Source organism: Oncorhynchus clarkii, chromosome 28 (assembly GCF_045791955.1).
Source record: "Oncorhynchus clarkii lewisi isolate Uvic-CL-2024 chromosome 28, UVic_Ocla_1.0, whole genome shotgun sequence".
NCBI classification, from domain to species: domain Eukaryota; kingdom Metazoa; phylum Chordata; class Actinopteri; order Salmoniformes; family Salmonidae; genus Oncorhynchus; species Oncorhynchus clarkii.
Window position 1 is genome coordinate 47,422,099 of NC_092174.1, and position 12,753 is coordinate 47,434,851.

The 12,753-nt window shown below is 48.9% G+C and overlaps 1 protein-coding gene across 1 annotated transcript in view; it reads right to left on the minus strand.

Moving 5' to 3' along the window:
* Positions 1 to 12,753, minus strand: part of LOC139387117 (GIPC PDZ domain containing family, member 2) — a 44,850-nt gene that overhangs the window by 9,721 nt on the left and 22,376 nt on the right. Inside the window, exon 2 of the mRNA XM_071133135.1 lies at positions 4,768 to 4,953. Coding sequence (XP_070989236.1) covers positions 4,768 to 4,953 — 186 coding nt within the window. The remainder of the gene's footprint in view (positions 1 to 4,767; positions 4,954 to 12,753) is intronic.

The window sequence follows — 12,753 nt, forward strand, 5'->3', positions numbered from 1 at the left end:
CGAAAAAAAAAAAAATGGCTTCAAGAAACGTCCTATAAAGGAGAAGTTGAAAGGCTTCTCTTTGATAATGAGAGGCTTCAGAGAGTTTAAATAAAGAACAGATATTTGCAATGCAGATTTATCTCCTAATTTAGGGGCATCTGTTCTGTGCTGGATGGGTTTTGGTTGCTGTGTGAATATTAATTATCAATCTAATACAGGCTGATTCTGCTGAGGCTGACAAAAATCAAATCACATTTTATTTGTCACAAAAACATTTTTTACCGGATGTTATTGCGGGTGTAGCGAAATGCTTGTGTTCCTAGCTCCAACAGTGCAGTAATATCTAACAATTCACAACAATACTCACAAATCTAAAAGTAAAAGAATGGAATTAAGAAATATATTAATATTAGGATGAGCAATGTTGAAGTGGCATTGACTGAAATACAGTAGAATACAGTATATACATATGAAATGAGTAAAGCAGTATGTCAACATTAAAGTGACCAGTGTTTCCCTTTCTATATACAGTGGGGCAAAAAGTATTTAGTCAGCCACCAATTGTGCAAGTTCTCCCACTTAAAAAGATGTGAGAGGCCTGTAATTTTCATCATAGGTACACTTCAACTATGACAGACAAAATGAGGGGGAAAAAATCCAGAAAATCACATTGTAGGATTTTTTATGAATTTATTTGCAAATTATGGTGGAAAATGAGTATTTTCAGCCTTCCTGTGACATCGGGTGGTGTAGGTGTCCTGGAGGGCAGGTAGTTTGCCCCCGGTGATGTGTTGTGCAGGCCTCACCACCCTCTGGAGAGCCTTACGGTTGTGGGTGGAGCAGTTGCCGTACCAGGCGGTGATACAGCCCGACAGGATGCTCTCGATTGTGCATCTGTAAAAGTGTGTGAGTGTTTTTGGTGACAAGCCAAATTTCTTCAGCCTCCTGAGGTTGAAGAGGCGCTGCTGCGCCTTCTTCACCACGCTGTCTGTGTGGGTGGACCAATTCAGTTAGTCAGTGATGTGTACGACGAGGAACTTGAAGCTTTCCACCTTCTCCACTGCAGTCCCGTCGATGTGGATAGGGGGCTGCTCTCTCTGCTGTTTCCTGAAGTCCACGATAATCTCCTTTGTTTTGTTGACGTTGAGGGAGATGTTATTTTCCTGGCACCACACTCCGAGGGCCCTCACCTCCTCCCTGTAGGCCGTCTCGTCATTGCTGGTAATCAAGCCTAATACTGTTGTGTCGTCTGCAAACTTGATGATTGAGTTGGAGGCGTGCTTGGCCACAAAGTCATGGGTGAACAGGGAGTTCAGGAGAGGGCTGAGAACGCACCCTTGTGGGGCCCCAGTGTTGAGGATCAGTGGAGTGGAGATGTTGTTTCCTACCATCATCACCTGGGGGTGGCCCGTCAGGAAGTCCAGGACCCAGTTGCACAGGGCGGGGTCGAGACCCAGGGTCTCGAGCTTAATGATGAGCTTGGAGGGTACTATGGTTTTGAATGCTGAGCTGTAGTCGATGAACAGCATTCTCACATAGGTATTCCTCTTGTCCAGATGGGTTAGGGCAGTGTGCAGTGTGGTTGAGATTGCATCGTCTGTGGATCTATTGGGGCGGTAAGCAAATTGGAGTGGGTCTAGGGTGTCAGGTAGTGTGGAGGTGATATGATCCTTGACTAGTCTCTCAAAGCACTTAATGATGACAGAGGTGAGTGCTATGGGGCAATAGTAATTTAGTTCAGTTATCTTTGCCTTCTTGGGAACAGGAACAATGGTGGACATCTTGAAGCATGTGGGGACAGCAGACTGGGATAGAGAGAGATTGAATATGTCCGTTAATTAACACTCCAGCCAGCTCCAGCATGCTCTGAGGACGCGGCTGGGGATGCCGCCTGGGCCGGCAGCCTTGCGAGGGTTAACACATTTAAATGTCTTACTTCGGCTACGGAGGAGGAGAGCCCACAGTCCTTAGTAGGGGGCCGCGTCGGTGACACTGTGTTTTCCTCAAAGCGGGGGAAGAAGGTGTTTAGCTTGTCCGGGAGCAAGATATCGGTGTCCGCGACCTGGCTGGTTTTCTTTTTGTAGTCCATGATTGTCTGTAGACCCTACCACATACGTCTCGTGTCTGAGCCGTTGAATTGTGAGATGGAGTTTCTCACTCACTAAATCCTCATCAACGACCAGCTCCTTGCATACCACTTCTCAATATCCACTATTACTATGGGCCCTGGTCAAATGTAGTGCCCTACATAGGGAGTAGCCCTGGTCAAATGTAGTGCCCTACATAGGGAGTAGCCCCGGTCAAATGTAGTGCCCTATATAGGGAATAGCCCTGGTCAAATGTAGTGCCCTATATAGGGAATAGCCCTGGTCAAATGTAGTGCCCTACATAGGGAATAGCCCTGGTCAAATGTAGTGCCCTACATAGGGAATAGCCCTGGTCAAATGTAGTGCCCTATATAGGGAATAGCCCTGGTCAAATGTAGTGCTCTACATAGGGAGTAGGGTGCCATTTGGGACTCAGGCCATTGTCCCTAAGCAGGTTTGTGTCCCCTGGGGTGTCTGTCTGATGTCGGGGTGTCTGTCTGATGTCTGGGTGTCTGTCTGATGTCGGGGCGTCTGTCTGATGTCGGGGCATCTGTCTGATGTCGGGGTGTCTGTCTGATGTCGGGGTGTCTGTCTGATATTGGGGTGTCTGTCTGATGTTGGGGTGTCTGTCTGATGTTGGGGTGTCTGTCTTATCTGTCCAATGTAAACGCTGATTAATCAAAACCCTTATCAAGCACAAAGTAAATCACTGGTGTGTAATGCGCTGAAGATGCCATGATGACATGACGCTTCACGAACACAAGGTGGCGTCTTGGAGCAATCGGTTTCACTCTCTCTATGCAAGACGTTGGTGGAAAACTCTGACCTTAAGGAGTACTAAACTTGCATCTCTTCAATAATCATGAATCATTTCTAAAGCAAGAATTTTGCTCGGACTGTCTGGGGGTGGTCTGAGTGGGAAGGGAACCTAGTTGTTATTGGCAGAGAGGGTCTGAGTGGGGAGGGAACCTAGTTGTTATTGGCAGAGAGGGTCTGAGTGGGGAGGGAACCTAGCTGTTATTGGCAGAGAGGTTCTGAGTGGGGAGGGAACCTAGCTGTTATTGGTAGAGAGGTTCTGAGTGGAGGAGGGAACCTAGCTGCTATTGGCAGAGAGGTTCTGAGTGGGGTGGGGAACCTAGCTGTTATTGGTAGAGAGGTTCTGAGTGGTGAGGGGAACCTAGTTGTTATTGGTAGAGATGGTCTAAGTGGGGGAGGGAACCTAGCTGTTATTGGTAGAGAGGGTCTGAGTGGAGAGGGAACCTAGCTGTTATTGGTAGAGAGGGTCTGAGTGGGGAGGGAACCTAGCTGTTATTGGCAGAGAGGTTCTGAGTGGAGGAGGGAACCTAGCTGTTATTGGTAGAGAGGGTCTGAGTGGGGAGGGAACCTAGCTGTTATTGGTAGAGAGGGTCTGAGTGGAGGAGGGAACCTAGCTGTTATTGGTAGAGAGGGTCTGAGTGGGACAATTTCCCAGTATTATTCCAACCTCATAGTGTGGAAATATACAGTATATAAAATGCAGGAAAATCATGTTTTTGTCACGCCCTGATCTGTTTCACCTGTCTTTGTGATTGTCTCCACTCACCTCCAGGTGTCACCCGTTTTCCCCATTATCCCCTGGGTATTTAGTCCTGTGTTCTCTGTTTGTTTGTTGCCAGTTTGTCTTGTCATGCCAAGTCAACCAGCGTGTTTTTCCGTGCTCCTGCTTTTTCCAAGTCTCTGTTGTTCTAGTCCTCCCGGTTCTGACCTTTGCCTGTCCTGACATTGAGCCCGCCTGCCTGACCATTCAGCCTGCCTGCCACTCTGTACTTCCTGGACTCCGACCTGTCTCTGATATTTTGCCTGTCCACGGCCCGTCTCTTTCCTGCCCCTTGTTTTATAATCAGAGACTCTAAACATCTGCCTCCAGTGTCTGCATCTGGGCCCTGTATCGTTATAGTGTTAGACTGCATCTGGGCCCTGTATCGTTATAGTGTTTGACTGCATCTGGGCCCTGTATCGTTATAGTGTTTGACTGCATCTGGGCCCTGTATCGTTATAGTGTTTGACTGCATCTGGGCCCTGTATCGTTATAGTGTTTGACTGCATCTGGGCCCTGTATCGTTATAGTGTTTGACTGCATCTGGGCCCTGTATCGTTATAGTGTTTGACTGCATCTGGGCCCTGTATCGTTATAGTGTTTGACTGCATCTGGGCCCTGTATCGTTATAGTGTTTGACTGCACTGGGCCTTTAATGATTCAACCATTGTATAATATATAAGATACGATTCAATAAATTGATTGATTTCATTGATTCAATCTATTCGATTGATTGACTGTTAGATTATTGATAAACGATAGACAGACGGACGGATAAAGTGAACAGGATCTGGGGAGAGAGAGACAGACAGACAGACAGACAGACAGACAGACAGACAGACAGACAGACAGACAGACTAATGAACAGGATCTGGGGAGGGAGAGACAGACACACAGATAGACAGACTGATGGATAAAGTGAACAGGATCTGGGGAGGGAGAGACAGACAGACAGACAGACAGATTAATGAACAGGATCTGGGGAGGGACAGACAGACAGACAGACAGACACACAGATAGATGGACGGATAGATAAAGTGAACAGGATCTGGGGAGGGAGAGACAGACAGACAGATAGACGGACGGATGGACGATCGTATCAACAGATGAACTCCTACATACCTTGGTGAAGGCGTATCCCACCCCGTTGTCTGTGATGGTGAGGCCCAGGGCGTCCTCTGATTTAAACACCTCCACCTCCTTCTTAATCCCTTTAATGTGGGCAAATATAAAGTCCTCCAGGCCGATCTGACCACCAAGCAGCTTCTCCATGTCGATCTTATGGGTGTTCAATGTACAGAACAGGATCTGGGGAGAGACAGACAGACAAATGAATGAACAGGATCTGGGGAGAGACAGACAGACAAATTAATGAATAGGATCTGGGGAGAGACAGACAGACAAATGAATGAACAGGATCTGGGGAGAGACAGACAGACAAATTAATGAACAGGATCTGGGGAGAGACAGACAGACAGACAGACAGACAGACAGACAGACAGACAGACAGACAGACAGATTAATGAACAGGATCTGGGGAGGGAGAGACATTAATGTTGAGAGGTATTGATGAGATAAACGTCATATTAAATACTGATGAAACATATCAGTTCTATGAGAACACCACTAGGCTACCTGCCACCCCTCCACTCTAACCACTAGGCTACCTGCCTCCCCTACACTCTAACCACTAGGCTACCTGCCGCCCCTCCCCTCTAACCACTAGGCTACCTGCCTCCCCTACACTCTAACCACTAGGCTACCTGCCGTCCCTACACTCTAACCACTAGGCTACCTGCCTCCCCTACACTCTAACCACTAGGCTACCTGCCGCCCCTACACTCTAACCACTAGGCTACCTGCCTCCCCTACACTCTAACCACTAGGCTACCTGCCGCCCCTCCCCTCTAACCACTAGGCTACCTGCCTCCCCTACACTCTAACCACTAGGCTACCTGCCGTCCCTACACTCTAACCACTAGGCTACCTGCCTCCCCTACACTCTAACCACTAGGCTACCTGCCGCCCCTACACTCTAACCACTAGGCTACCTGCCGCCCCTACACTCTAACCACTAGGCTACCTGCCCCCCCTACACGCTAAACACTAGGCTACCTGCCACCCCTACACTCTAACCACTAGGCTACCTGCCGCCCCTACACTCTAACCACTAGGGTACCTGCCGCCCCTCCACTCTAACCACTAGGCTACCTGCCGCCCCTACACTCTAACCACTAGGCTACCTGCCGCCCCTCCCCTCTAACCACTAGGCTACCTGCCTCCCCTACACTCTAACCACTAGGCTACCTGCCGCCCCTACACTCTAACCACTAGGCTACCTGCCCCCCCTACACGCTAAACACTAGGCTACCTGCCACCCCTACACTCTAACCACTAGGTTACCTGCCGCCCCTCCCCTCTAACCACTAGTCTACCTGCCGCCCCTCCCCTCTAACCACTAGTCTACCTGCCACCCCTCCACTCTAACCACTAGTCTACCTGCCGCCCCTCCCCTCTAACCACTAGTCTACCTGCCGCCCCTCCACTCTAACCACTAGTCTACCTGCCACCCCTACACTCTAACCACTAGGCTACCTGCCTCCCCTCCACTCTAACCACTAGGTTACCTGCCGCCCCTCCACTCTAACCACTAGGCTACCTGCCGTCCCTCCACTCTAACCACTAGGTTACCTGCCGTCCCTACACTCTAACCACTAGGCTACCTGCCGCCCCTACACTCTAACCACTAGTCTACCTGCCGTCCCTCCACTCTAACCACTAGTCTACCTGCCGCCCCTCCCCTCTAACCACTAGGCTACCTGCCACCCCTCCCCTCTAACCACTAGGCTACCTGCCTCCCCTCCCCTCTAACCACTAGGCTACCTGCCGCCCCTCCACTCTAACCACTAGACTACCTGCCGTCCCTCCCCTCTAACCACTAGGCTACCTGCCGCCCCTCCACTCTAACCACTAGTCTACCTGCCGCCCCTCCCCTCTAACCACTAGGCTACCTGCCGCCCCTCCACTCTAACCACTAGGCTACCTGCCACCCCTCCCCTCTAACCACTAGGCTACCTGCCTCCCCTCCCCTCTAACCACTAGGCTACCTGCCGCCCCTCCACTCTAACCACTAGACTACCTGCCGTCCCTCCCCTCTAACCACTAGGCTACCTGCCGCCCCTCCACTCTAACCACTAGTCTACCTGCCGCCCCTCCCCTCTAACCACTAGGCTACCTGCCGCCCCTCCACTCTAACCACTAGACTACCTGCCGTCCCTACACTCTAACCACTAGTCTACCTGCCGCCCCTACACTCTAACCACTAGGTTACCTGCCGCCCCTACACTCTAACCACTAGGCTACCTGCCCCCCCTACACTCTAACCACTAGGCTACCTGCCGCCCCTCCACTCTAACCACTAGTCTACCTGCCGCCCCTCCCCTCTAACCACTAGGCTACCTGCCGCCCCTCCCCTCTAACCACTAGGCTACCTGCCACCCCTCCCCTCTAACCACTAGGCTACCTGCCTCCCCTCCCCTCTAACCACTAGGCTACCTGCCGCCCCTCCACTCTAACCACTAGACTACCTGCCGTCCCTCCCCTCTAACCACTAGGCTACCTGCCGCCCCTCCACTCTAACCACTAGTCTACCTGCCGCCCCTCCCCTCTAACCACTAGGCTACCTGCCGCCCCTCCACTCTAACCACTAGACTACCTGCCGTCCCTACACTCTAACCACTAGTCTACCTGCCGCCCCTACACTCTAACCACTAGGTTACCTGCCGCCCCTACACTCTAACCACTAGGCTACCTGCCCCCCCTACACTCTAACCACTAGGCTACCTGCCGTCCCTACACTCTAACCACTAGACTACCTGCCCCCCCTACACTCTAACCACTAGGTTACCTGCCCCCCCTACACTCTAACCACTAGGCTACCTGCCACCCCTACACTCTAACCACTAGGCTACCTGCCCCCCCTACACTCTAACCACTAGGTTACCTGCCGCCCCTCCACTCTAACCACTAGGCTACCTGCCGCCCCTCCACTCTAACCACTAGGCTACCTGCCGTCCCTACACTCTAACCACTAGGCTACCTGCCGCCCCTCCACTCTAACCACTAGGCTACCTGCCGCCCCTCCACTCTAACCACTAGGCTACCTGCCGCCCCTCCACTCTAACCACTAGTCTACCTGCCGCCCCTACACTCTAACCACTAGGCTACCTGCCGCCCCTCCACTCTAACCACTAGGCTACCTGCCCCCCCTACACTCTAACCACTAGGCTACCTGCCGTCCCTACACTCTAACCACTAGACTACCTGCCCCCCCTACACTCTAACCACTAGGCTACCTGCCGCCCCTCCACTCTAACCACTAGGCTACCTGCCCCCCCTACACTCTAACCACTAGGTTACCTGCCGCCCCTACACTCTAACCACTAGACTACCTGCCCCCCCTACACTCTAACCACTAGTCTACCTGCCGCCCCTCCACTCTAACCACTAGTCTACCTGCCGCCCCTCCACTCTAACCACTAGTCTACCTGCCGCCCCTCCACTCTAACCACTAGTCTACCTGCCGCCCCTCCACTCTAACCACTAGTCTACCTGCCGCCCCTCCACTCTAACCACTAGGCTACCTGCCCCCCCTACACTCTAACCACTAGGCTACCTGCCGTCCCTACACTCTAACCACTAGACTACCTGCCCCCCCTACACTCTAACCACTAGGCTACCTGCCGCCCCTCCACTCTAACCACTAGGCTACCTGCCCCCCCTACACTCTAACCACTAGGTTACCTGCCGCCCCTACACTCTAACCACTAGACTACCTGCCCCCCCTACACTCTAACCACTAGTCTACCTGCCGCCCCTCCACTCTAACCACTAGTCTACCTGCCGCCCCTCCACTCTAACCACTAGTCTACCTGCCGCCCCTCCACTCTAACCACTAGTCTACCTGCCGCCCCTCCACTCTAACCACTAGTCTACCTGCCGCCCCTCCACTCTAACCACTAGTCTACCTGCCGCCCCTCCACTCTAACCACTAGTCTACCTGCCGCCCCTCCACTCTAACCACTAGGTTACCTGCCGTCCCTCCACTCTAACCACTAGGTTACCTGCCGCCCCTCCACTCTAACCACTAGGCTACCTGCCGCCCCTACACTCTAACCACTAGTCTACCTGCCGCCCCTCCCCTCTAACCACTAGTCTACCTGCCGCCCCTCCACTCTAACCACTAGGTTACCTGCCGTCCCTCCACTCTAACCACTAGGTTACCTGCCGCCCCTCCACTCTAACCACTAGGCTACCTGCCGCCCCTACACTCTAACCACTAGTCTACCTGCCGCCCCTCCCCTCTAACCACTAGTCTACCTGCCGCCCCTCCACTCTAACCACTAGGCTACCTGCCGCCCCTCCACTCTAACCACTAGTCTACCTGCCGCCCCTCCACTCTAACCACTAGTCTACCTGCCGCCCCTCCACTCTAACCACTAGGCTACCTGCCGTCCCTCCCCTCTAACCACTAGTCTACCTGTCGCCCCCCCCAGAATACACACTGAACAAAAATATAAACGCAACATGCAACAATGTCAAATATTTTACTGAGTTACAGTTCATATGAGGAAATCAGTCAATGGAAATGAATTGGGCTCTAATCTATGGATTCCACATGACTGGGAATACAGATCTGCATCTGTTGGTCACAGATACCTTAATAAAGAGGTAGCGGTTTGGATCAGAAAACCAGTCAGTATCTGGTGTGACCACCATTTGTCTCATTCAGCGTGACACATCTCCTTCACATAGGAGTTGGTCAGGCTGTTGATTGTGGCCTGTGGAATGTTGTCCCACTCCTCTTCAATGGCTGGGTGAAGTTGCTGGATATTGGTGGGAACTGGAACACGCTGTCGTACACGTTGATCCACAGCATCCCAAACATGCTCAATGTGTGAAATGTCTGGTGAGTATGCAGGTCATGGATGAACTGGGACATTTTCAGCTTCCAGGAATTGTGTTCAGATCCTTGTGACATGGGGCCGTGCATTATCATGCTGAACATGAGATGATGGCGGTGGATGAATGGTACGACAATCAGCATATTAATTGCATGCTCCTTCAAAATTTGAGACATCTGTGGGATTGTGTTGTGTGACAATCCTGCACATTTTAGAGTTGTTTTTTATTGTCCCCAGCACAAGGTGCACCTGTGTAATGATCATGCTGTTTAATCAGCATCTGTTATGCCACAACTCTCAGGTGCACTTGAGAGACTCTCAGGTGCACTTGAGAGAAATAAGCTTTTTGTGTGTATGGAAAATTTCTGGGATCTTTAATTTCAGCTCATGAAACATGGGACCAACACTACACATCAACGTGATTCCTATTTGTAAGAAGCATTTGTTTGTTACCCAGACCCCTGTTTTACGCTGCTGCTACTCTTTGTTTATAATATATGCATAGTCAGTTTAACACTACCTACATGTACATATTACCTCAATTACCTCAATCTAAGCTAGATGCCCTCAATCTCACACAAATCATCAAGGAACCCACCAGGTACAACCCTAAATCTGTAAACAAGGGCACCCTCATAGACGTCATCCTGACCAACTGGCCCTCCAAATACAGCTCCGCTGTCTTCAACCAGGATCTCAGCGATCACTGCCTCATTGCCTGTATCCACTACGGATCCGCAGTCAAACGACCACCCCTCATCACTGTCAAACGCTCCCTAAAACACTTCTGCGAGCAGGCCTTTCTAATCGACCTGGCCCGGGTATCCTGGAAGGATATTGACCTCATCCCGTCAGTTGAGGATGGTCATTCTTTAAAAGTAACTTCCTCACCATTTTAGATAAGCATGCTCCGTTCAAAAAATGCAGAACTAAGAACAGATATAGCCCCTGGTTCACTCCAGACCTGACTGCCCTCGACCAGCACAAAAACATCCTGTGGCGGACTGCAATAGCATCGAATAGTCCCCGCGATATGCAACTGTTCAGGGAAGTCAGGAACCAATACACGCAGTCAGTCAGGAAAGTCAAGGCCAGCTTCTTCAGGCAGACATTTGCATCCTGTAGCTCTAACTCCAAAAAGTTCTGGGACACTGTAAAGTCCATGGAGAACAAGGGCACCTCCTCCCAGCTGCCCACTGCACTGAGGCTAGGTAACACGGTCACCACAGATAAATCCATGATTATCGAAAACTTCAACAAGCATTTCTCAACGGCTGGCCATGCCTTCCTCCTGGCTACTCCAAACTCGGCCAACAGTTCTCTGCTGCCAAAGACTGGAACGAATTGCAAAAATCACTGAACCTGGAGACTCACATCTCCCTCACTAACTTTAAGCATCAGCTGTCAGAGCAGCTCACAGATCACTGCACCTGTACATAGCCCATCTGTAAATAGCCCACCCAACTACCTCATCCCCATATTGTTATTTATTTTTTTGCTCCTTTGCACCCCAGTATCTCTACTTGCACATTCACCTTCTGCACATATATCACTCCAGTGTTTAATTGCTAAATTGTAATTATCGCCATTATGGCCTATGTATTGCCTTACCTCCCTAATCTTACCTTATTTGCACACACTGTATATAGACATTTCTATTGTATTATTGACTGTATGCTTGTTTATCCCATCTGTAACTCTGTGTTGTTGTTTGTGTCACACTGCTTTGCTTTATCTTGGCCAGGTCGCATTTGTAAATGAAGAACTTGTTCTCAACTGGCCTACCTGGTTAATAAAGGGTTAGGGTTATATATATATATAAATACCTGGTTAATAAAGGGTTAGGGTTATATATATATATAAATACCTGATTAAATAAAGGGTTAGGGTTATATATATATATAAATACCTGGTTAAATAAAGGGTTAGGGTTATATATATAAATACCTGGTTAAATAAAGGGTTAGGGTTATATATATAAATACCTGGTTAAATAAAGGGTTAGGGTTATATATATAAATACCTGGTTAAATAAAGGGTTAGGGTTATATATATAAATACCTGGTTAAATAAAGGGTTATATATATAAATACCTGGTTAAATAAAGGGTTAGGGTTATATATATAAATACCTGGTTAAATAAAGGGTTATATATATAAATACCTGGTTAAATAAAGGGTTAGAGTTATATATATAAATACCTGGTTAAATAAAGGGTTATATATATAAATACCTGGTTAAATAAAGGGTTAGGGTTATATATATATAAATACCTGGTTAAATAAAGGGTTAGGGTTATATATATATATAAATACCTGGTTAAATAAAGGGTTATATATATAAATACCTGGTTAAATAAAGGGTTATATATATAAATACCTGGTTAAATAAAGGGTTAGGGTTATATATATAAATACCTGATTAAATAAAGGGTTAGGGTTATATACAGTGCCTTGCGAAAGTATTCGGCCCCCTTGAACTTTGCGACCTTTTGCCACATTGTAGGCTTCAAAGATAAAGATATAAAACTGTATTTTTTTGTGAAGAATCAACAACAAGTGGGACACAATCATGAAGTGGAATGACATTTATTGGATATTTCAAACTTTTTTAACAAATCAAAAACTGAAAAATTGGGCGTGCAAAATTATTCAGCCCCCTTAAGCTAATACTTTGTAGCGCCACCTTTTGCTGCGATTACAGCTGTAAGTCGCTTGGGATATGTCTCTATCAGTTTTGCACATCGAGAGACTGACATTTTTTCTCATTCCTCCTTGCAAAACAGCTCGAGCTCAGTGAGGTTGGATGGAGAACATTTGTGAACAGCAGTTTTCAGTTCTTTCCACAGATTCACGATTGGATTCAGGTCTGGACTTTGACTTGGCCATTCTAACACCTGGATATGTTTATTTTTGAACCATTCCATTGTAGATTTTGCTTTATGTTTTGGATCATTGTCTTGTTGGAAGACAAATCTCCGTCCCAGTCTCAGGTCTTTTGCAGACTCCATCAGGTTTTCTTCCAGAATGGTCCTGTATTTGGCTCCATCCATCTTCCCATCAATTTTAACCATCTTCCCTGTCCCTGCTGAAGAAAAGCAGGCCCAAACCATGATGCTGCCACCACCATGTTTGACAGTGGGGAT